This window comes from Pavona decussata, unplaced genomic scaffold (assembly GCF_977016875.1).
Source record: "Pavona decussata unplaced genomic scaffold, jaPavDecu1.1 SCAFFOLD_437, whole genome shotgun sequence".
NCBI lineage: Eukaryota > Metazoa > Cnidaria > Anthozoa > Scleractinia > Agariciidae > Pavona > Pavona decussata.
Genome location: NW_028145792.1, coordinates 56,777 through 80,966, shown reverse-complemented (window position 1 = coordinate 80,966; position 24,190 = coordinate 56,777). Strand labels below are relative to the sequence as shown.

At 42.1% G+C, this 24,190-nt stretch overlaps 6 protein-coding genes across 6 annotated transcripts in view; 3 read left to right on the top strand and 3 right to left on the bottom strand.

Annotated features, from left to right (window-relative positions):
• LOC146450638 (uncharacterized) overlaps window positions 1–24,190 on the top strand; it is a 60,846-nt gene that overhangs the window by 24,254 nt on the left and 12,402 nt on the right. The window lies entirely within an intron of this gene.
• Window positions 35–4,613, bottom strand: LOC146450645 (uncharacterized). Its single transcript, XM_085100154.1, has 2 exons — window positions 2,766–4,613; window positions 35–2,443 (listed from the first exon to the last, which is right to left on the bottom strand). The coding sequence occupies exons 1-2, from the start codon at window positions 3,222–3,224 to the stop codon at window positions 38–40; spliced, it is 2,865 nt and encodes a 954-aa protein (XP_084956280.1). The 5' UTR covers window positions 3,225–4,613; the 3' UTR covers window positions 35–37.
• On the top strand, window positions 5,925–8,193 carry LOC146450644 (uncharacterized). Its single transcript, XM_085100143.1, has one exon. The coding sequence runs from the start codon at window positions 6,437–6,439 to the stop codon at window positions 8,132–8,134; it is 1,698 nt and encodes a 565-aa protein (XP_084956269.1). The 5' UTR covers window positions 5,925–6,436; the 3' UTR covers window positions 8,135–8,193.
• On the bottom strand, window positions 8,454–14,973 carry LOC146450643 (uncharacterized). The gene is made up of 2 exons (XM_085100140.1): window positions 11,185–14,973; window positions 8,454–10,862 (listed from the first exon to the last, which is right to left on the bottom strand). Exons 1-2 carry the CDS (start codon window positions 11,641–11,643, stop codon window positions 8,457–8,459), a joined length of 2,865 nt encoding a protein of 954 aa, XP_084956266.1. The 5' UTR covers window positions 11,644–14,973; the 3' UTR covers window positions 8,454–8,456.
• LOC146450642 (uncharacterized) lies at window positions 15,054–17,319 on the top strand. Its single transcript, XM_085100142.1, has one exon. The coding sequence runs from the start codon at window positions 15,563–15,565 to the stop codon at window positions 17,258–17,260; it is 1,698 nt and encodes a 565-aa protein (XP_084956268.1). The 5' UTR covers window positions 15,054–15,562; the 3' UTR covers window positions 17,261–17,319.
• On the bottom strand, window positions 17,583–21,161 carry LOC146450641 (uncharacterized). Its single transcript, XM_085100145.1, has 2 exons — window positions 20,311–21,161; window positions 17,583–19,988 (listed from the first exon to the last, which is right to left on the bottom strand). The coding sequence occupies exons 1-2, from the start codon at window positions 20,767–20,769 to the stop codon at window positions 17,583–17,585; spliced, it is 2,865 nt and encodes a 954-aa protein (XP_084956271.1). The 5' UTR covers window positions 20,770–21,161.

The window sequence follows — 24,190 nt, the reverse complement described above, 5'->3', positions numbered from 1 at the left end:
GTCAACATGCCCAAAATTGAAATAAAGAAAATGAATGTCACTCGTCAGCTTGCTGTTGCTGGCTGGAAAAGTACCTTGTAATGGCATTGCCAGACCGCGTTTTCGATCTCTTTGACTGCGCTCTTTGTGATCGTGGCCTCTTTCTACCACTGGTGGCTTCCTTCCGTGTCCTCTCGAACTCCGTGTGGCTTGTGTGCCAGCTGGGTGCTGGAGTGATAAACATCTGTAGGTCCTCTTCGTCATCGTCTTCCACCACCACCTCTTCATCACCTCTACGGCCACCAGTGCCTTCTTGTGCACAAGCAACTTCTTGGCTTCCCTTGGAGGCCGACGACTCGCCAAGCTCCTGTGCGGTTGGCAAGGCCTCGTGGACAGTCTTCACTAGATGTTGATGTCTGTTCTGGAGGAGACCGAGAGACACACAGACGCGTTTCCTTTCTTGCAAGGCTTCGCTGGAACCAAGTGTACCAAGGTTGCGGTGATGGTTCCTCAACTTGTCTTCAAGGACTTCGCGATATGCCGTCAACGACTTTCGAATGGTGGGATCGAGGCAGGTTGAGATGGACTCGACGCAGTCGTGTAGCTCTTTCTCTGTACTGCGTAGCCATTGGCCTTCAAATGCTTTGTGTGCTGTCTCGCGTCGTTCCTGCTCCTGGCGTACTCTTAGGTCATCCTGGTGCCTCTGTAGTTCCCTTTGGATTGCGCTCGGCATGGCTGAGTCGGGATTTGTTGAGAGTAACTCGGCACTCTGAGTGCTGACCCCCTTCTCTCTCAGGGCAGCCTTTCTTGCCTGGTGTTGTTTCTTGGCACGGTCACGTGACTCAAATCGCTTTCTCTCCTCCTCGCGAAGCATGTGTTTTAGCTGCCGGTATCTAAGACTATCTGGATGCGACCTTGCTAGCGACTCTTTTATAGGAGCAAGTTCGTCATTCTCTGAGTCAGCCTCTTCCATGCTATCTCCGAGAGTTTCCTCGTCACTCGTGTTGAGAACTGCAGTCTCCTGCACTAGAGGACTTGAAAGTGACAGTGACCTGATGGCCTCCTTCTCCTCCACCTTCAAAGTGCCTTCTGTGCCTTGCAAGGTGCCTTCTTCATCGCTGTCCGTGTCGTCCTCTTCATTGTCGGTGTTGCCTTCACGATCGTTTGCTTTCTTGGCAGCCCACACCACGCATTCCATCGCATGCTTTCTCAGCCAAGCTGCTGCCTTCTTTTTGGGATCTGGAAGGCTCTTGAAATGATATGTGCGGAGGCGTCTGTCCATGGCTGGCTGGTGAGTGGGACCAAAGTCCAGGTTACGCTGTGCCGTCACCAGCATCGGACATCTGTTTATGAATGCTTTTGCTGTTTGGTATTTGATATCATGAGCAGTGTAGCCACCCTGCGTGAGGATCTTCCAGTCGGAGATGTCCAGTACATTCTCATCTGCTTCATCTATGAATATCACTTCTGTAAATGGGGTAATCATGGCTTTGTTAAATGCGCGTTGCCTCGTGACCGTTGCAATGTTTCCGTGGTGCACAAGTCCTTGGATGGGGAAGAACAGGCTCGTTTTTCCACTGTTTGCAGCTCCTACAAGACAAGGTACTTTGTCCTTGTGCTTCTTCGCATTGTAGTTCAAAAGTCTCAAGAAGTCTTCACAAAACATTGCCACTTCACTTGCAGACAAGCTGTTCTCCAAGATTTCACGAAAATACTTCGGGTCAGCTTCTGTTGCGGGATCGTATGCACAAAAGCATCTAGGCGACAGCTTTCCTATTTGCCGCACTTCGATGGGGTTTTCAACAAACGCACGATTTTTTACAGACCAGCAAAAACCATTGTTGACTTCTATTAGGTCATAATCGATTACCAGAGGCTGGAAGAGTTCACAGTTTGGATCGGCAAGCAGGTCGATAACTTTCCTCATATCTCGTATCAGTCTAGACTTGAACTGCTCATTGGTGGCGAGACTGTTAATAAACGCTCTTGCCTCACATTTGTACGAATAAGTGTATCTTGATCTCGGATTCTTCTTATAAACTTTGCCTCGATAACTTGCGTATTCAAGCTTTTCCATGGCGATGGTTATGTCGTTGACGAGGATCGTCAGCTTGTCAGACAGATGTTTCTCATCAGATGCAAAGGCTGGCGCACCTGCGTTGGACACGCTGAAACCGAACTTGTCGATATGCAACTTTGCCTCGATCATCCTGGCCAGAGCATTCTCCAAGGATGGTTGGAAACTTGGGTTTATTAATGTTACGCGCACAACCTTTTCGGTGCCACATTCTTCCAGCTCTTGTGAGACCATTTGGTCAATTCCAAGCAGATTTGACATTTCCTCTCGATAACTGTGCTGATAGGAAGCTGTTACGATGTCTTGCATATATGGGTTTTTGTGGTCTTTCAGGAGGTTGTAAAGTTCCTTAATGGCAGTGCATTCTTGTCCATCTTGAAACTGAACCTGTAACAAAAATATAAACCTGAATATCATACACGGACAAACAAATTTCTAGTGGGAAGTGTGTACTAAAAGACAAACGTGTCTTGGCCATGCAACTGCTTGAGTTGTATGTACTTTTTTTAAATGTGTACTAAAAGACAAACGTATTGAAGTGTGTACTAAAAGACAAACGTATCTTGGCCATGCAACTGCTTGAGTTGTATGTACTTTCTTATCATTAAGACTTTGATGTACCATTTCCTGGGAAAATGGGTTTTTAAATCGCGGTAAAAATAACACCATCGATCAACTTAGATCTTGAAATCTTAAAAATTGGTATTACCTGTTTTGCCGTTACACCCATTCCACACTCCAGCAGTGCTCGATGGACTACCAGTGGATTGGCGGGGGCGCCGTTAGGTGTGGTCAGTACCAACCAGTACGTTATCGCAGGCCACAACGATTTATTAATCACAGTCGGATCTCCATCGAGCCATTGTTGAGAAAACATGTTGGGTATTGGACTGGGTTCTTGGTCTTCTTCACTATCCTCGCTCTCTTCATTTATACTTCCCTTCTTCTTTTCGTGCGTCGATATTGCACTAACGAAAAACGCTGTGTTTGGTATAGCTGTTGAAAGGAAACAAAACATTTTCACAACCGTGTAACATTGATCAAGAATAATCTTAAATAATTCTCTCAAGCAAACAAACCTGCAATCGCTTTGTCGCAAATATCCCTCTTTTTGCAAATCGAGTTCCATGATCGTCCAAGGTCTTTTTCTTTTACGTTCCACACACATTTAGCACTTATAACGCTACACTGTCCAGCCAGAACAGGACTCATGTAGCATAAGGTTGCTCCTCGTATAGCCTCGCTGTTCAACTGCTTGCATGGTGCTTTCGCCCGACGCATCTTCGGAAGATTTAGAGAAAGAAATGAATTCAAATATCTCTTTAAATAGTGATCTTAGCCTTGAAAACCTGATATGAATAAATTTGATGAATTGTCCTCGATAATCTTGTGTTGTAGTTTTCCCCTCAAGAGAGTTGCACTTTTGTCCTAAACGCTGATTGTGTTTACAAGGATCCTTTGATATATTTCAGCTTCATTAGGACCCAAAGAATCGAGAACAATATTGAAAATGATTCAAAGACGCGTCGTGATAATTTCTGTCTCGCTGTTTCGCCTATTCACAGCTTTCTTCCTTATTTTCTTTTGATCTTTTCTGCGGAGAACAAGAGGACCGACGTTGATGTTAATTTGACTTCGGAACACTTGTATGTAATGTTTCGCAATCTTATCTCGCACTTTCGCATCAAATTCTCGGTGGACAATGAGTTGACAGAAAGTGTTAATGATTCAACCTGAAGAAAAAAATAATCAATGTTGCCGACTTTTCCCAGGTTGATGATGTTTCTTGTGTTCGCATGTTTAGTATCCATGTGCGCTAGGGATTAAATAATGAACACGTATTTTGACCTCGCAACTCATTTAAAAGAGACTCACTGGGTAGTGTTGATACGGCAAACTTAAGGCGAATTAAAAAGGATAGGCTGCTAGTCGTAAGAAATCAAGATGCAATTCATATGCCCGTTAAATCCGTAATTTCCATCACTCCCGTTTGCTAGTCGAAGGAAATTAACGGCCAAGATACTGAATCTGACTGAACTTTATTTAACGTGGAAAAACGATGCAATTGATATTTCCGTTGAATCTGTATTTTCCGTCACTCGCCTTTGCCGACTTTTCCCAGATTGATGTTGTTTTTTGAGTTTGCATGTTTTGTATCCATTTGCGCTAGAGATCAAGTCATGAGCAAGTGTTCTGGTCTCGCTGGTGTAAAATTTTTACAACTCGTTAACAAGAGACTTGCTGGGTGCTGTTGATATGGCAAGTTTAAAGCCAATTAAGAAAGGATAGGTTGCTAGTCGTAAGAAAGTTTACAGTCAAGATTCGATTCGCATGCCCGTTAAATCCGTAATTTCCGTCATTCCCGTTCCTGTAGTAGAAGTTCATCTGAGTTGAAACATCACATTCCCCGTGAACTGATCAAATCTTAAACATAAGAAAAACACAACATTCTTCAAGATATTCATATCCCCGTCAAATCCGTAAAATCCATCATTTCCGTCCACTGAGGGAGGTTGTGCTTGTGCTAATGTATAACGCCTCGTCAGTTTACTGAAACTGCAAGTTTTAACCAATTCAAACCTCTGTCATGAAACGGGAATGACGGATTTAACGGGAATATGAATTTCATATGCAGTTAGTTTTTTTCTATGATTCGACATTGCCTTTCACAGTCAAATGAGTCGCAATTAGTTCAATTTGAATTCTTGCCGTTCAAGTTTTAAAGTTTGAAGTTGCAGTTGACCTGCTAATATCTTTTTTTTTTTTTTTCTAAAATACGGCGGATTTTACGGATTTTGCGGTGTTCTGAGATTTAAAGAAAGTGAACTTTTAACTAACAGGGGACTGTTTTGGACCCCTTTCTTCGTCCTAAGAGTTCCGAGGATATCTATGAAATTAATGCTTTTAAAATCAGCGAGCAAACTCAACGGAAACCAGAAGCATTCTAAACGTAATGCTTGCCATCACCTCTGTCCAAATACACTGCTGGAAGCAGATTAAACACATTGCACCGAGATATTTTGCCCGAAAACTCAGGGGGAACAGAAATTTTGGGAAACGATCTTCTACATTTCCCAAAATTTGATCCTGGCGCGTTTTGCTGCCTTCGATTGAATGAGACTTCACCAAATTTTAAAGACCGTTTTCATTTCGCAGAAGTGCTTGACTTACGCTTTTTGGAGTTTTTCTATAGTCTTTGACTCTTTTATTCGCTGATTTTAAGTTTCGTTGGCTGTTCCTATATTCCAAAAGGAACGTTCCTCTAGTATGGACTGTTCCTCGTTTTTGTGTTCCTATTGACTATAAGAGGACCAGGTGTTTTACAAGGTAGGAACAAAATGTTCACTCTAGTGTAAAAGAGGAATATTTCGTTCCGAGTTTCCAATTGTAAATGGAACATATTGTTCTCAAATTGATTAATTAGGACTGCTTTGTTCCGAGTTCCTATCTGTGCATGGAACACATTGTTCCCAAATTGATAAATAAGGACTGTTTTGTTCCGAGTTCCTATCTGTAAATGGAACACATTGTTCCCAAACTGGTCATTTAACACTTTTTTGTTCCGAGTTCCTAACTGTAAATTGAACACATTGTTCCCAAATTGGTCATTAAGGACTGTTTTGTTCCGAGTTCCTTTCTATTGATGGAACACATTGTTCCCAAATTGGTCATTTAGGACTGTTTTGTTCCGAGTTCCTATCTGTAAATGGAACACTTCGTTCCCAAATTGATCAATAAGGACTGTTTTGTTCCGAGTTCCTATCTGTTGATGGAGCACACTGTTCCGAAATTGATAAATAAGGACTGTTTTGTTCCGAGTTCCTATCTGTGCATGGAACACATTGTTCCCAAATTGATAAATAAGGACTGTTTTGTTCCGAGTTCCTATCTGTTGATGGAACACATTGTTCCCAAATTGATAAATAAGGACTGTTTTGTTTCGAGTTCCTATCTGTTGATGGAACACATTGTTCCCAAATTGGTCATTTAGGACTGTTTTGTTCCGAGTTCCTTTTTGTTGATGGAACACATTGTTCCCAAATGGGTCATTTAGGACTGTTTTGTTCCGAGTTCCTCTCTGTGAATAGAACATATTGTTCCCAAATTGGTCGTTTGAGAACAGATTTTGGACCATTTTTCTACGCATTCCCATTTTGTTCCCAAATTAAGGTGGCCTTTGGGAATGAGGCAAACAATAAGGCGCGCTCAGACCTGCTTGGGCGAGTTTGGTGGCATGTCACTGTCATGAATTTTGCACAATAGTAATGAGGGCGGGCAAGTAAGGGCATGCTTTGGCAAATACAAACATATATGCAGTTCCTTTGCTCGTCATCGGCTCCTCGGTTATGGTTCAGATTTAAACGAGATCGTGTTGACTAGATGCGCTTAAAAGGCAAAATGAACAAGAAGTATAAAGTCGATTGGTCGGATATCGATGGAGCGTCGCCCAAACCGAAAAGGCTTCACTTGGAAAAAGATGAAACCGACAGCTTGTATCACTGCCCAATACAAGAGTGCGACCATGATGGATTTCAAAGTCAAAGAGGGTGCAGAAAACATGTTTATAACAAGCACAGTTGGTTCTTTTATTTTGATGAAAAGCCCAGTTCGAAAGAAATCACAGATTCGCGAAATGTTCCGAAGGTGAAACCAATTCAAGATCAAACAACCGAGAGCGCAAAGCATGCCGCAAAGTTACTTCCTTCATTTTCATTATCGTGTGAAATTGCCGAGGTATTCACGAAATGGTTGACTGGAAGTGGTGGCGGTTACAAGAAGGATCGCGCAGCGCAACAAATAGTTACAAGATGCTTTAAGTTTCTAAGATTTTGTTGTGAAGACGAGGAAGAGTTGACTTTTGACGTGGTGGACTTTAGTTTATGTTCTCCAAATTTGTTGTTCAAGTTTATCGACTACTTACAAGAGGAATGCAAGCTCGGCCATGGTGGGCGTTTGGGCTACATAGACTCTATTTCCGAAATGATCGACTTCAGAAAACTTCACGGTGCATCAGAGGCAGTCTTTCAAAAGTTCTCTGCAACAGAGTTGTATCTCAAAAGAGCGCGAAAGACAGTTGCAAAGATGATGCGATTGCAGTGGACACAAGATTTAGACATTGAAACGCTGGAAGCAAGAGGCCACTGGGCAACAATGGAGGAGTTGTTGGAGGTCGTGAAATTCCATCTGCCGCGCTACGAAAATACCGTGAAGATGTGCAAATCGAGTCCAGCTCAAGTTAACCCCTCGGACTTGACATTTGCCACGAAATTCGTAGCCATGTATCTGTTCATCAAAGTAAAGGGGTCACGTCCTATGACTTATCAATATTTGACGGTGGACATGATTGATACAGCTAAGGAAAAGGGTGGATTCATTGATCAGAAAACGTTCAAGACTGCTGGAAAGTATGGATTTGATTCTTTGATTCTTTCCGATGCAAACATGCAAGTGCTCAATGGTTACATCTCGTACGTTAGACCTTTGCTTAAACCCAAGTGTGATTTCGTTCTCGTCAACAGAAATGGAGGCCAGCACGGTAAATTGGGCGAGATCATGAGCAAACTGGTGTTTGATGCAATTGGAAAGTACATCCATCCCACGCGTTATCGCCAAATTGTTGAAACGCAGAGCCTCAATCAGCTCACTAGCGAAGAGCAGAGGATTTTGTCGGAAGACCAAAAACACAGCTCTGCCGTTGCTAAAGTTCACTATCAAAAGCAACGATCCCGCGAAGTTGCTTTGAAGGGTCATGAGTGCCTACAGAAACTTCAAGGCGCTAAGGGGTCAGAAGTGGACGAGGACGTCAACGCAAGACTCGGCGATTCAACTTCCAACGCCCTGCCTTCTGTTGAACCAGTGCAAAATGACGCCCCGCCTAAACGAATCTTGCGCTCTCAGCGGAACATTCGTCATGTTTTGAAATTCACAACAGAAGAGGACTATTTTCTAAAGGAAGGGATAACTAATCACGGGTTTGGACAGTGGACTGCTATTCTGAGGGATCCTGAGTTCAAGTTTCAAAGGGGAAGAACTGCGGACTCTCTGAAGAAAAGGGCTGGACTTAAAAACTTTTCTTAGGGGCGACGCGCCTAAACTTAACGCTTTGTTAAATGCCGCGACGCGTTCGTTTAGCATATCTGCTACAGTGGAACATCGATTTAACGAACCTACTTATCACAAAGTCTTCACTTCACTTCAAACAAACCCCCGATAGAACCAACCGATTTTCCTAGGCCCTTTGCAAATCGTTAAATCGAGGTTCCACTATAGGTGATCCTTTGGCATGGAAATACAGACCAAACATTTCATACATTACTGCTGCCATTTTATTCACGGTCAATTAACCGACTGGAATCATTCGCAGTCAACATGCCCAAAATTGAAATAAAGAAAATGAATGTCACTCGTCAGCTTGCTGTTGCTGGCTGGAAAAGTACCTTGTAATGGCATTGCCAGACCGCGTTTTCGATCTCTTTGACTGCGCTCTTTGTGATCGTGGCCTCTTTCTACCACTGGTGGCTTCCTTCCGTGTCCTCTCGAACTCCGTGTGGCTTGTGTGCCAGCTGGGTGCTGGAGTGATAAACATCTGTAGGTCCTCTTCGTCATCGTCTTCCACCACCACCTCTTCATCACCTCTACGGCCACCAGTGCCTTCTTGTGCACAAGCAACTTCTTGGCTTCCCTTGGAGGCCGACGACTCGCCAAGCTCCTGTGCGGTTGGCAAGGCCTCGTGGACAGTCTTCACTAGATGTTGATGTCTGTTCTGGAGGAGACCGAGAGACACACAGACGCGTTTCCTTTCTTGCAAGGCTTCGCTGGAACCAAGTGTACCAAGGTTGCGGTGATGGTTCCTCAACTTGTCTTCAAGGACTTCGCGATATGCCGTCAACGACTTTCGAATGGTGGGATCGAGGCAGGTTGAGATGGACTCGACGCAGTCGTGTAGCTCTTTCTCTGTACTGCGTAGCCATTGGCCTTCAAATGCTTTGTGTGCTGTCTCGCGTCGTTCCTGCTCCTGGCGTACTCTTAGGTCATCCTGGTGCCTCTGTAGTTCCCTTTGGATTGCGCTCGGCATGGCTGAGTCGGGATTTGTTGAGAGTAACTCGGCACTCTGAGTGCTGACCCCCTTCTCTCTCAGGGCAGCCTTTCTTGCCTGGTGTTGTTTCTTGGCACGGTCACGTGACTCAAATCGCTTTCTCTCCTCCTCGCGAAGCATGTGTTTTAGCTGCCGGTATCTAAGACTATCTGGATGCGACCTTGCTAGCGACTCTTTTATAGGAGCAAGTTCGTCATTCTCTGAGTCAGCCTCTTCCATGCTATCTCCGAGAGTTTCCTCGTCACTCGTGTTGAGAACTGCAGTCTCCTGCACTAGAGGACTTGAAAGTGACAGTGACCTGATGGCCTCCTTCTCCTCCACCTTCAAAGTGCCTTCTGTGCCTTGCAAGGTGCCTTCTTCATCGCTGTCCGTGTCGTCCTCTTCATTGTCGGTGTTGCCTTCACGATCGTTTGCTTTCTTGGCAGCCCACACCACGCATTCCATCGCATGCTTTCTCAGCCAAGCTGCTGCCTTCTTTTTGGGATCTGGAAGGCTCTTGAAATGATATGTGCGGAGGCGTCTGTCCATGGCTGGCTGGTGAGTGGGACCAAAGTCCAGGTTACGCTGTGCCGTCACCAGCATCGGACATCTGTTTATGAATGCTTTTGCTGTTTGGTATTTGATATCATGAGCAGTGTAGCCACCCTGCGTGAGGATCTTCCAGTCGGAGATGTCCAGTACATTCTCATCTGCTTCATCTATGAATATCACTTCTGTAAATGGGGTAATCATGGCTTTGTTAAATGCGCGTTGCCTCGTGACCGTTGCAATGTTTCCGTGGTGCACAAGTCCTTGGATGGGGAAGAACAGGCTCGTTTTTCCACTGTTTGCAGCTCCTACAAGACAAGGTACTTTGTCCTTGTGCTTCTTCGCATTGTAGTTCAAAAGTCTCAAGAAGTCTTCACAAAACATTGCCACTTCACTTGCAGACAAGCTGTTCTCCAAGATTTCACGAAAATACTTCGGGTCAGCTTCTGTTGCGGGATCGTATGCACAAAAGCATCTAGGCGACAGCTTTCCTATTTGCCGCACTTCGATGGGGTTTTCAACAAACGCACGATTTTTTACAGACCAGCAAAAACCATTGTTGACTTCTATTAGGTCATAATCGATTACCAGAGGCTGGAAGAGTTCACAGTTTGGATCGGCAAGCAGGTCGATAACTTTCCTCATATCTCGTATCAGTCTAGACTTGAACTGCTCATTGGTGGCGAGACTGTTAATAAACGCTCTTGCCTCACATTTGTACGAATAAGTGTATCTTGATCTCGGATTCTTCTTATAAACTTTGCCTCGATAACTTGCGTATTCAAGCTTTTCCATGGCGATGGTTATGTCGTTGACGAGGATCGTCAGCTTGTCAGACAGATGTTTCTCATCAGATGCAAAGGCTGGCGCACCTGCGTTGGACACGCTGAAACCGAACTTGTCGATATGCAACTTTGCCTCGATCATCCTGGCCAGAGCATTCTCCAAGGATGGTTGGAAACTTGGGTTTATTAATGTTACGCGCACAACCTTTTCGGTGCCACATTCTTCCAGCTCTTGTGAGACCATTTGGTCAATTCCAAGCAGATTTGACATTTCCTCTCGATAACTGTGCTGATAGGAAGCTGTTACGATGTCTTGCATATATGGGTTTTTGTGGTCTTTCAGGAGGTTGTAAAGTTCCTTAATGGCAGTGCATTCTTGTCCATCTTGAAACTGAACCTGTAACAAAAATATAAACCTGAATATCATACACGGACAAACAAATTTCTAGTGGGAAGTGTGTACTAAAAGACAAACGTGTCTTGGCCATGCAACTGCTTGAGTTGTATGTACTTTTTTTAAATGTGTACTAAAAGACAAACGTATTGAAGTGTGTACTAAAAGACAAACGTATCTTGGCCATGCAACTGCTTGAGTTGTATGTACTTTCTTATCATTAAGACTTTGATGTACCATTTCCTGGGAAAATGGGTTTTTAAATCGCGGTAAAAATAACACCATCGATCAACTTAGATCTTGAAATCTTAAAAATTGGTATTACCTGTTTTGCCGTTACACCCATTCCACACTCCAGCAGTGCTCGATGGACTACCAGTGGATTGGCGGGGGCGCCGTTAGGTGTGGTCAGTACCAACCAGTACGTTATCGCAGGCCACAACGATTTATTAATCACAGTCGGATCTCCATCGAGCCATTGTTGAGAAAACATGTTGGGTATTGGACTGGGTTCTTGGTCTTCTTCACTATCCTCGCTCTCTTCATTTATACTTCCCTTCTTCTTTTCGTGCGTCGATATTGCACTAACGAAAAACGCTGTGTTTGGTATAGCTGTTGAAAGGAAACAAAACATTTTCACAACCGTGTAACATTGATCAAGAATAATCTTAAATAATTCTCTCAAGCAAACAAACCTGCAATCGCTTTGTCGCAAATATCCCTCTTTTTGCAAATCGAGTTCCATGATCGTCCAAGGTCTTTTTCTTTTACGTTCCACACACATTTAGCACTTATAACGCTACACTGTCCAGCCAGAACAGGACTCATGTAGCATAAGGTTGCTCCTCGTATAGCCTCGCTGTTCAACTGCTTGCATGGTGCTTTCGCCCGACGCATCTTCGGAAGATTTAGAGAAAGAAATGAATTCAAATATCTCTTTAAATAGTGATCTTAGCCTTGAAAACCTGATATGAATAAATTTGATGAATTGTCCTCGATAATCTTGTGTTGTAGTTTTCCCCTCAAGAGAGTTGCACTTTTGTCCTAAACGCTGATTGTGTTTACAAGGATCCTTTGATATATTTCAGCTTCATTAGGACCCAAAGAATCGAGAACAATATTGAAAATGATTCAAAGACGCGTCGTGATAATTTCTGTCTCGCTGTTTCGCCTATTCACAGCTTTCTTCCTTATTTTCTTTTGATCTTTTCTGCGGAGAACAAGAGGACCGACGTTGATGTTAATTTGACTTCGGAACACTTGTATGTAATGTTTCGCAATCTTATCTCGCACTTTCGCATCAAATTCTCGGTGGACAATGAGTTGACAGAAAGTGTTAATGATTCAACCTGAAGAAAAAAATAATCAATGTTGCCGACTTTTCCCAGGTTGATGATGTTTCTTGTGTTCGCATGTTTAGTATCCATGTGCGCTAGGGATTAAATAATGAACACGTATTTTGACCTCGCAACTCATTTAAAAGAGACTCACTGGGTAGTGTTGATACGGCAAACTTAAGGCGAATTAAAAAGGATAGGCTGCTAGTCGTAAGAAATCAAGATGCAATTCATATGCCCGTTAAATCCGTAATTTCCATCACTCCCGTTTGCTAGTCGAAGGAAATTAACGGCCAAGATACTGAATCTGACTGAACTTTATTTAACGTGGAAAAACGATGCAATTGATATTTCCGTTGAATCTGTATTTTCCGTCACTCGCCTTTGCCGACTTTTCCCAGATTGATGTTGTTTTTTGAGTTTGCATGTTTTGTATCCATTTGCGCTAGAGATCAAGTCATGAGCAAGTGTTCTGGTCTCGCTGGTGTAAAATTTTTACAACTCGTTAACAAGAGACTTGCTGGGTGCTGTTGATATGGCAAGTTTAAAGCCAATTAAGAAAGGATAGGTTGCTAGTCGTAAGAAAGTTTACAGTCAAGATTCGATTCGCATGCCCGTTAAATCCGTAATTTCCGTCATTCCCGTTCCTGTAGTAGAAGTTCATCTGAGTTGAAACATCACATTCCCCGTGAACTGATCAAATCTTAAACATAAGAAAAACACAACATTCTTCAAGATATTCATATCCCCGTCAAATCCGTAAAATCCATCATTTCCGTCCACTGAGGGAGGTTGTGCTTGTGCTAATGTATAACGCCTCGTCAGTTTACTGAAACTGCAAGTTTTAACCAATTCAAACCTCTGTCATGAAACGGGAATGACGGATTTCACGGATTTAACGGGAATATGAATATCTAATCATATACTTCTCATTTTAACTGTAAATATCCTGTAGGAATATATTATAAGATATTTAAGACTTCTGTCATGAGACGGGAATGACGGATTTCACGGATTTAACGGGGATATGAATATCTAATCATATACTTCTCTTTTTTACTGTAAATATCCTTAATATATTATTATATTACTTCTCTTTTTTACTGTAAGTATCTATTAAGAAAATATATATGTTATATATATTATTTTAATAATGTATTCTTAAAGATACTTACAGTAAAAAAGAGAAGTAAATGATTAGATATTCATATCCCCGTTAAATCCGTGAAATCCGTCATTCCCGTCTCATGACAGAAGTCTTAAATATCTTATTATATATTCCTAAAGGATATTTACAGTAAAAAAGAGAAGTATATGATTAGATATTCATATCCCCGTTAAATCCGTGAAATCCGTCATTCCCGTTTCATGACAGAAGTTTAAATTGGTCAAAACTTACAGTTTCAGTAAGCTGAGTAGTTGTAATATATTAGCACAAGCACAACCTCCTTTAATGGACGGAAACTACGGATTTCACGGATTTAACGGGGTATGAATATCTAATTATATACTTCTCTTTTTTACTGTAAATATTCCTTTAGGAATATATAATAAGATATTTAAAACTTCTGTCATTTAACGGGAATGACGGATTTAACGGGAATATGAATTTCATATGCAGTTAGTTTTTTTCTATGATTCGACATTGCCTTTCACAGTCAAATGAGTCGCAATTAGTTCAATTTGAATTCTTGCCGTTCAAGTTTTAAAGTTTGAAGTTGCAGTTGACCTGCTAATATCTTTTTTTTTTTTTTTCTAAAATACGGCGGATTTTACGGATTTTGCGGTGTTCTGAGATTTAAAGAAAGTGAACTTTTAACTAACAGGGGACTGTTTTGGACCCCTTTCTTCGTCCTAAGAGTTCCGAGGATATCTATGAAATTAATGCTTTTAAAATCAGCGAGCAAACTCAACGGAAACCAGAAGCATTCTAAACGTAATGCTTGCCATCACCTCTGTCCAAATACACTGCTGGAAGCAGATTAAACACATTGCACCGAGATATTTTGCCCGAAAACTCAGGGGGAACAGAAATTTTGGGAAACGATCTTCTACATTTCCCAAAATTTGATCCTGGCGCGTTTTGCTGCCTTCGATTGAATGAGACTTCACCAAATTTTAAAGACCGTTTTCATTTCGCAGAAGTGCTTGACTTACGCTTTTTGGAGTTTTTCTATAGTCTTTGACTCTTTTATTCGCTGATTTTAAGTTTCGTTGGCTGTTCCTATATTCCAAAAGGAACGTTCCTCTAGTATGGACTGTTCCTCGTTTTTGTGTTCCTATTGACTATAAGAGGACCAGGTGTTTTACAAGGTAGGAACAAAATGTTCACTCTAGTGTAAAAGAGGAATATTTCGTTCCGAGTTTCCAATTGTAAATGGAACATATTGTTCTCAAATTGATTAATTAGGACTGCTTTGTTCCGAGTTCCTATCTGTGCATGGAACACATTGTTCCCAAATTGATAAATAAGGACTGTTTTGTTCCGAGTTCCTATCTGTAAATGGAACACATTGTTCCCAAACTGGTCATTTAACACTTTTTTGTTCCGAGTTCCTAACTGTAAATTGAACACATTGTTCCCAAATTGGTCATTAAGGACTGTTTTGTTCCGAGTTCCTTTCTATTGATGGAACACATTGTTCCCAAATTGGTCATTTAGGACTGTTTTGTTCCGAGTTCCTATCTGTAAATGGAACACTTCGTTCCCAAATTGATCAATAAGGACTGTTTTGTTCCGAGTTCCTATCTGTTGATGGAGCACACTGTTCCGAAATTGATAAATAAGGACTGTTTTGTTCCGAGTTCCTATCTGTGCATGGAACACATTGTTCCCAAATTGATAAATAAGGACTGTTTTGTTCCGAGTTCCTATCTGTTGATGGAACACATTGTTCCCAAATTGATAAATAAGGACTGTTTTGTTTCGAGTTCCTATCTGTTGATGGAACACATTGTTCCCAAATTGGTCATTTAGGACTGTTTTGTTCCGAGTTCCTTTTTGTTGATGGAACACATTGTTCCCAAATGGGTCATTTAGGACTGTTTTGTTCCGAGTTCCTCTCTGTGAATAGAACATATTGTTCCCAAATTGGTCGTTTGAGAACAGATTTTGGACCATTTTTCTACGCATTCCCATTTTGTTCCCAAATTAAGGTGGCCTTTGGGAATGAGGCAAACAATAAGGCGCGCTCAGACCTGCTTGGGCGAGTTTGGTGGCATGTCACTGTCATGAATTTTGCACAATAGTAATGAGGGCGGGCAAGTAAGGGCATGCTTTGGCAAATACAAACATATATGCAGTTCCTTTGCTCGTCATCGGCTCCTCGGTTATGGTTCAGATTTAAACGAGATCGTGTTGACTAGATGCGCTTAAAAGGCAAAATGAACAAGAAGTATAAAGTCGATTGGTCGGATATCGATGGAGCGTCGCCCAAACCGAAAAGGCTTCACTTGGAAAAAGATGAAACCGACAGCTTGTATCACTGCCCAATACAAGAGTGCGACCATGATGGATTTCAAAGTCAAAGAGGGTGCAGAAAACATGTTTATAACAAGCACAGTTGGTTCTTTTATTTTGATGAAAAGCCCAGTTCGAAAGAAATCACAGATTCGCGAAATGTTCCGATGGTGAAACCAATTCAAGATCAAACAACCGAGAGCGCAAAGCATGCCGCAAAGTTACTTCCTTCATTTTCATTATCGTGTGAAATTGCCGAGGTATTCACGAAATGGTTGACTGGAAGTGGTGGCGGTTACAAGAAGGATCGCGCAGCGCAACAAATAGTTACAAGATGCTTTAAGTTTCTAAGATTTTGTTGTGAAGACGAGGAAGAGTTGACTTTTGACGTGGTGGACTTTAGTTTATGTTCTCCAAATTTGTTGTTCAAGTTTATCGACTACTTACAAGAGGAATGCAAGCTCGGCCATGGTGGGCGTTTGGGCTACATAGACTCTATTTCCGAAATGATCGACTTCAGAAAACTTCACGGTGCATCAGAGGCAGTCTTTCAAAAGTTCTCTGCAACAGAGTTGTATCTCAAAAGAGCGCGAAAGACAGTTGCAAAGATGATGCGATTGCAGTGGACACAAGATTTAGACATTGAAACGCTGGAAGCAAGAGGCCACTGGGCAACAATGGAGGAGTTGTTGGAGGTCGTGAAATTCCATCTGCCGCGCTACGAAAATACCGTGAAGATGTGCAAATCGAGTCCAGCTCAAGTTAACCCCTCGGACTTGACATTTGCCACGAAATTCGTAGCCATGTATCTGTTCATCAAAGTAAAGGGGTCACGTCCTATGACTTATCAATATTTGACGGTGGACATGATTGATACAGCTAAGGAAAAGGGTGGATTCATTGATCAGAAAACGTTCAAGACTGCTGGAAAGTATGGATTTGATTCTTTGATTCTTTCCGATGCAAACATGCAAGTGCTCAATGGTTACATCTCGTACGTTAGACCTTTGCTTAAACCCAAGTGTGATTTCGTTCTCGTCAACAGAAATGGAGGCCAGCACGGTAAATTGGGCGAGATCATGAGCAAACTGGTGTTTGATGCAATTGGAAAGTACATCCATCCCACGCGTTATCGCCAAATTGTTGAAACGCAGAGCCTCAATCAGCTCACTAGCGAAGAGCAGAGGATTTTGTCGGAAGACCAAAAACACAGCTCTGCCGTTGCTAAAGTTCACTATCAAAAGCAACGATCCCGCGAAGTTGCTTTGAAGGGTCATGAGTGCCTACAGAAACTTCAAGGCGCTAAGGGGTCAGAAGTGGACGAGGACGTCAACGCAAGACTCGGCGATTCAACTTCCAACGCCCTGCCTTCTGTTGAACCAGTGCAAAATGACGCCCCGCCTAAACGAATCTTGCGCTCTCAGCGGAACATTCGTCATGTTTTGAAATTCACAACAGAAGAGGACTATTTTCTAAAGGAAGGGATAACTAATCACGGGTTTGGACAGTGGACTGCTATTCTGAGGGATCCTGAGTTCAAGTTTCAAAGGGGAAGAACTGCGGACTCTCTGAAGAAAAGGGCTGGACTTAAAAACTTTTCTTAGGGGCGACGCGCCTAAACTTAACGCTTTGTTAAATGCCGCGACGCGTTCGTTTAGCATATCTGCTACAGTGGAACATCGATTTAACGAACCTACTTATCACAAAGTCTTCACTTCACTTCAAACAAACCCCCGATAGAACCAACCGATTTTCCTAGGCCCTTTGCAAATCGTTAAATCGAGGTTCCACTATAGGTGATCCTTTGGCATGGAAATACAGACCAAACATTTCATACATTACTGCTGCCATTTTATTCACGGTCAATTAACCGACTGGAATCATTCGCAGTCAACATGCCCAAAATTGAAATAAAGAAAATGAATGTCACTCGTCAGCTTGCTGTTGCTGGCTGGAAAAGTACCTTGTAATGGCATTGCCAGACCGCGTTTTCGATCTCTTTGACTGCGCTCTTTGTGATCGTGGCCTCTTTCTACCACTGGTGGCTTCCTTCCGTGTCCTCTCGAACTCCGTGTGGCTTGTGTGCCAGCTGGGTGCTGGAGTGATAAACATCTGTAGGTCCTCTTCGTCATCGTCTTCCACCACCACCTCTTCATCACCTCTACGGCCACCAGTGCCTTCTTGTGCACAAGCAACTTCTTGGCTTCCCTTGGAGGCCGACGACTCGCCAAGCTCCTGTGCGGTTGGCAAGGCCTCGTGGACAGTCTTCACTAGATGTTGATGTCTGTTCTGGAGGACACCGAGAGACACACAGACGCGTTTCCTTTCTTGCAAGGCTTCGCTGGAACCAAGTGTACCAAGGTTGCGGTGATGGTTCCTCAACTTGTCTTCAAGGACTTCGCGATATGCCGTCAACGACTTTCGAATGGTGGGATCGAGGCAGGTTGAGATGGACTCGACGCAGTCGTGTAGCTCTTTCTCTGTACTGCGTAGCCATTGGCCTTCAAATGCTTTGTGTGCTGTCTCGCGTCGTTCCTGCTCCTGGCGTACTCTTAGGTCATCCTGGTGCCTCTGTAGTTCCCTTTGGATTGCGCTCGGCATGGCTGAGTCGGGATTTGTTGAGAGTAACTCGGCACTCTGAGTGCTGACCCCCTTCTCTCTCAGGGCAGCCTTTCTTGCCTGGTGTTGTTTCTTGGCACGGTCACGTGACTCAAATCGCTTTCTCTCCTCCTCGCGAAGCATGTGTTTTAGCTGCCGGTATCTAAGACTATCTGGATGCGACCTTGCTAGCGACTCTTTTATAGGAGCAAGTTCGTCATTCTCTGAGTCAGCCTCTTCCATGCTATCTCCGAGAGTTTCCTCGTCACTCGTGTTGAGAACTGCAGTCTCCTGCACTAGAGGACTTGAAAGTGACAGTGACCTGATGGCCTCCTTCTCCTCCACCTTCAAAGTGCCTTCTGTGCCTTGCAAGGTGCCTTCTTCATCGCTGTCCGTGTCGTCCTCTTCATTGTCGGTGTTGCCTTCACGATCGTTTGCTTTCTTGGCAGCCCACACCACGCATTCCATCGCATGCTTTCTCAGCCAAGCTGCTGCCTTCTTTTTGGGATCTGGAAGGCTCTTGAAATGATATGTGCGGAGGCGTCTGTCCATGGCTGGCTGGTGAGTGGGACCAAAGTCCAGGTTACGCTGTGCCGTCACCAGCATCGGACATCTGTTTATGAATGCTTTTGCTGTTTGGTATTTGATATCATGAGCAGTGTAGCCACCCTGCGTGAGGATCTTCCAGTCGGAGATGTCCAGTACATTCTCATCTGCTTCATCTATGAATATCACTTCTGTAAATGGGGTAATCATGGCTTTGTTAAATGCGCGTTGCCTCGTGACCGTTGCAATGTTTCCGTGGTGCACAAGTCCTTGGATGGGGAAGAACAGGCTCGTTTTTCCACTGTTTGCAGCTCCTACAAGACAAGGTACTTTGTCCTTGTGCTTCTTCGCATTGTAGTTCAAAAGTCTCAAGAAGTCTTCACAAAACATTGCCACTTCACTTGCAGACAAGCTGTTCTCCAAGATTTCACGAAAATACTTCGGGTCAGCTTCTGTTGCGGGATCGTATGCACAAAAGCATCTAGGCGACAGCTTTCCTATTTGCCGCACTTCGATGGGGTTTTCAACAAACGCACGATTTTTTACAGACCAGCAAAAACCATTGTTGACTTCTATTAGGTCATAATCGATTACCAGAGGCTGGAAGAGTTCACAGTTTGGATCGGCAAGCAGGTCGATAACTTTCCTCATATCTCGTATCAGTCTAGACTTGAACTGCTCATTGGTGGCGAGACTGTTAATAAACGCTCTTGCCTCACATTTGTACGAATAAGTGTATCTTGATCTCGGATTCTTCTTATAAACTTTGCCTCGATAACTTGCGTATTCAAGCTTTTCCATGGCGATGGTTATGTCGTTGACGAGGATCGTCAGCTTGTCAGACAGATGTTTCTCATCAGATGCAAAGGCTGGCGCACCTGCGTTGGACACGCTGAAACCGAACTTGTCGATATGCAACTTTGCCTCGATCATCCTGGCCAGAGCATTCTCCAAGGATGGTTGGAAACTTGGGTTTATTAATGTTACGCGCACAACCTTTTCGGTGCCACATTCTTCCAGCTCTTGTGAGACCATTTGGTCAATTCCAAGCAGATTTGACATTTCCTCTCGATAACTGTGCTGATAGGAAGCTGTTACGATGTCTTGCATATATGGGTTTTTGTGGTCTTTCAGGAGGTTGTAAAGTTCCTTAATGGCAGTGCATTCTTGTCCATCTTGAAACTGAACCTGTAACAAAAATATAAACCTGAATATCATACACGGACAAACAAATTTCTAGTGGGAAGTGTGTACTAAAAGACAAACGTGTCTTGGCCATGCAACTGCTTGAGTTGTATGTACTTTTTTTAAATGTGTACTAAAAGACAAACGTATTGAAGTGTGTACTAAAAGACAAACGTATCTTGGCCATGCAACTGCTTGAGTTGTATGTACTTTCTTATCATTAAGACTTTGATGTACCATTTCCTGGGAAAATGGGTTTTTAAATCGCGGTAAAAATAACACCATCGATCAACTTAGATCTTGAAATCTTAAAAATTGGTATTACCTGTTTTGCCGTTACACCCATTCCACACTCCAGCAGTGCTCGATGGACTACCAGTGGATTGGCGGGGGCGCCGTTAGGTGTGGTCAGTGCCAACCAGTACGTTATCGCAGGCCACAACGATTTATTAATCACAGTCGGATCTCCATCGAGCCATTGTTGAGAAAACATGTTGGGTATTGGACTGGGTTCTTGGTCTTCTTCACTATCCTCGCTCTCTTCATTTATACTTCCCTTCTTCTTTTCGTGCGTCGATATTGCACTAACGAAAAACGCTGTGTTTGGTATAGCTGTTGAAAGGAAACAAAACATTTTCACAACCGTGTAACATTGATCAAGAATAATCTTAAATAATTCTCTCAAGCAAACAAACCTGCAATCGCTTTGTCGCAAATATCCCTCTTTTTGCAAATCGAGTTCCATGATCGTCCAAGGTCTTTTTCTTTTACGTTCCACACACATTTAGCACTTATAACGCTACACTGTCCAGCCAGAACAGGACTCATGTAGCATAAGGTTGCTCCTCGTATAGCCTCGCTGTTCAACTGCTTGCATGGTGCTTTCGCCCGACGCATCTTCGGAAGATTTAGAGAAAGAAATGAATTCAAATATCTCTTTAAATAGTGATCTTAGCCTTGAAAACCTGATATGAATAAATTTGATGAATTGTCCTCGATAATCTTGTGTTGTAGTTTTCCCCTCAAGAGAGTTGCACTTTTGTCCTAAACGCTGATTGTGTTTACAAGGATCCTTTGATATATTTCAGCTTCATTAGGACCCAAAGAATCGAGAACAATATTGAAAATGATTCAAAGACGCGTCGTGATAATTTCTGTCTCGCTGTTTCGCCTATTCACAGCTTTCTTCCTTATTTTCTTTTGATCTTTTCTGCGGAGAACAAGAGGACCGACGTTGATGTTAATTTGACTTCGGAACACTTGTATGTAATGTTTCGCAATCTTATCTCGCACTTTCGCATCAAATTCTCGGTGGACAATGAGTTGACAGAAAGTGTTAATGATTCAACCTGAAGAAAAAAATAATCAATGTTGCCGACTTTTCCCAGGTTGATGATGTTTCTTGTGTTCGCATGTTTAGTATCCATGTGCGCTAGGGATTAAATAATGAACACGTATTTTGACCTCGCAACTCATTTAAAAGAGACTCACTGGGTAGTGTTGATACGGCAAACTTAAGGCGAATTAAAAAGGATAGGCTGCTAGTCGTAAGAAATCAAGATGCAATTCATATGCCCGTTAAATCCGTAATTTCCATCACTCCCGTTTGCTAGTCGAAGGAAATTAACGGCCAAGATACTGAATCTGACTGAACTTTATTTAACGTGGAAAAACGATGCAATTGATATTTCCGTTGAATCTGTATTTTCCGTCACTCGCCTTTGCCGACTTTTCCCAGATTGATGTTGTTTTTTGAGTTTGCATGTTTTGTATCCATTTGCGCTAGAGATCAAGTCATGAGCAAGTGTTCTGGTCTCGCTGGTGTAAAATTTTTACAACTCGTTAACAAGAGACTTGCTGGGTGCTGTTGATATGGCAAGTTTAAAGCCAATTAAGAAAGGATAGGTTGCTAGTCGTAAGAAAGTTTACAGTCAAGATTCGATTCGCATGCCCGTTAAATCCGTAATTTCCGTCATTCCCGTTCCTGTAGTAGAAGTTCATCTGAGTTGAAACATCACATTCCCCGTGAACTGATCAAATCTTAAACATAAGAAAAACACAACATTCTTCAAGATATTCATATCCCCGTCAAATCCGTAAAATCCATCATTTCCGTCCACTGAGGGAGGTTGTGCTTGTGCTAATGTATAACGCCTCGTCAGTTTACTGAAACTGCAAGTTTTAACCAATTCAAACCTCTGTCATGAAACGGGAATGACGGATTTCACGGATTTAACGGGAATATGAATATCTAATCATATACTTCTCATTTTAACTGTAAATATCCTGTAGGAATATATTATAAGATATTTAAGACTTCTGTCATGAGACGGGAATGACGGATTTCACGGATTTAACGGGGATATGAATATCTAATCATATACTTCTCTTTTTTACTGTAAATATCCTTAATATATTATTATATTACTTCTCTTTTTTACTGTAAGTATCTATTAAGAAAATATATATGTTATATATATTATTTTAATAATGTATTCTTAAAGATACTTACAGTAAAAAAGAGAAGTAAATGATTAGATATTCATATCCCCGTTAAATCCGTGAAATCCGTCATTCCCGTCTCATGACAGAAGTCTTAAATATCTTATTATATATTCCTAAAGGATATTTACAGTAAAAAAGAGAAGTATATGATTAGATATTCATATCCCCGTTAAATCCGTGAAATCCGTCATTCCCGTTTCATGACAGAAGTTTAAATTGGTCAAAACTTACAGTTTCAGTAAGCTGAGTAGTTGTAATATATTAGCACAAGCACAACCTCCTTTAATGGACGGAAACTACGGATTTCACGGATTTAACGGGGTATGAATATCTAATTATATACTTCTCTTTTTTACTGTAAATATTCCTTTAGGAATATATAATAAGATATTTAAAACTTCTGTCATTTAACGGGAATGACGGATTTAACGGGAATATGAATTTCATATGCAGTTAGTTTTTTTCTATGATTCGACATTGCCTTTCACAGTCAAATGAGTCGCAATTAGTTCAATTTGAATTCTTGCCGTTCAAGTTTTAAAGTTTGAAGTTGCAGTTGACCTGCTAATATCTTTTTTTTTTTTTTTCTAAAATACGGCGGATTTTACGGATTTTGCGGTGTTCTGAGATTTAAAGAAAGTGAACTTTTAACTAACAGGGGACTGTTTTGGACCCCTTTCTTCGTCCTAAGAGTTCCGAGGATATCTATGAAATTAATGCTTTTAAAATCAGCGAGCAAACTCAACGGAAACCAGAAGCATTCTAAACGTAATGCTTGCCATCACCTCTGTCCAAATACACTGCTGGAAGCAGATTAAACACATTGCACCGAGATATTTTGCCCGAAAACTCAGGGGGAACAGAAATTTTGGGAAACGATCTTCTACATTTCCCAAAATTTGATCCTGGCGCGTTTTGCTGCCTTCGATTGAATGAGACTTCACCAAATTTTAAAGACCGTTTTCATTTCGCAGAAGTGCTTGACTTACGCTTTTTGGAGTTTTTCTATAGTCTTTGACTCTTTTATTCGCTGATTTTAAGTTTCGTTGGCTGTTCCTATATTCCAAAAGGAACGTTCCTCTAGTATGGACTGTTCCTCGTTTTTGTGTTCCTATTGACTATAAGAGGACCAGGTGTTTTACAAGGTAGGAACAAAATGTTCACTCTAGTGTAAAAGAGGAATATTTCGTTCCGAGTTTCCAATTGTAAATGGAACATATTGTTCTCAAATTGATTAATTAGGACTGCTTTGTTCCGAGTTCCTATCTGTGCATGGAACACATTGTTCCCAAATTGATAAATAAGGACTGTTTTGTTCCGAGTTCCTATCTGTAAATGGAACACATTGTTCCCAAACTGGTCATTTAACACTTTTTTGTTCCGAGTTCCTAACTGTAAATTGAACACATTGTTCCCAAATTGGTCATTAAGGACTGTTTTGTTCCGAGTTCCTTTCTATTGATGGAACACATTGTTCCCAAATTGGTCATTTAGGACTGTTTTGTTCCGAGTTCCTATCTGTAAATGGAACACTTCGTTCCCAAATTGATCAATAAGGACTGTTTTGTTCCGAGTTCCTATCTGTTGATGGAGCACACTGTTCCGAAATTGATAAATAAGGACTGTTTTGTTCCGAGTTCCTATCTGTGCATGGAACACATTGTTCCCAAATTGATAAATAAGGACTGTTTTGTTCCGAG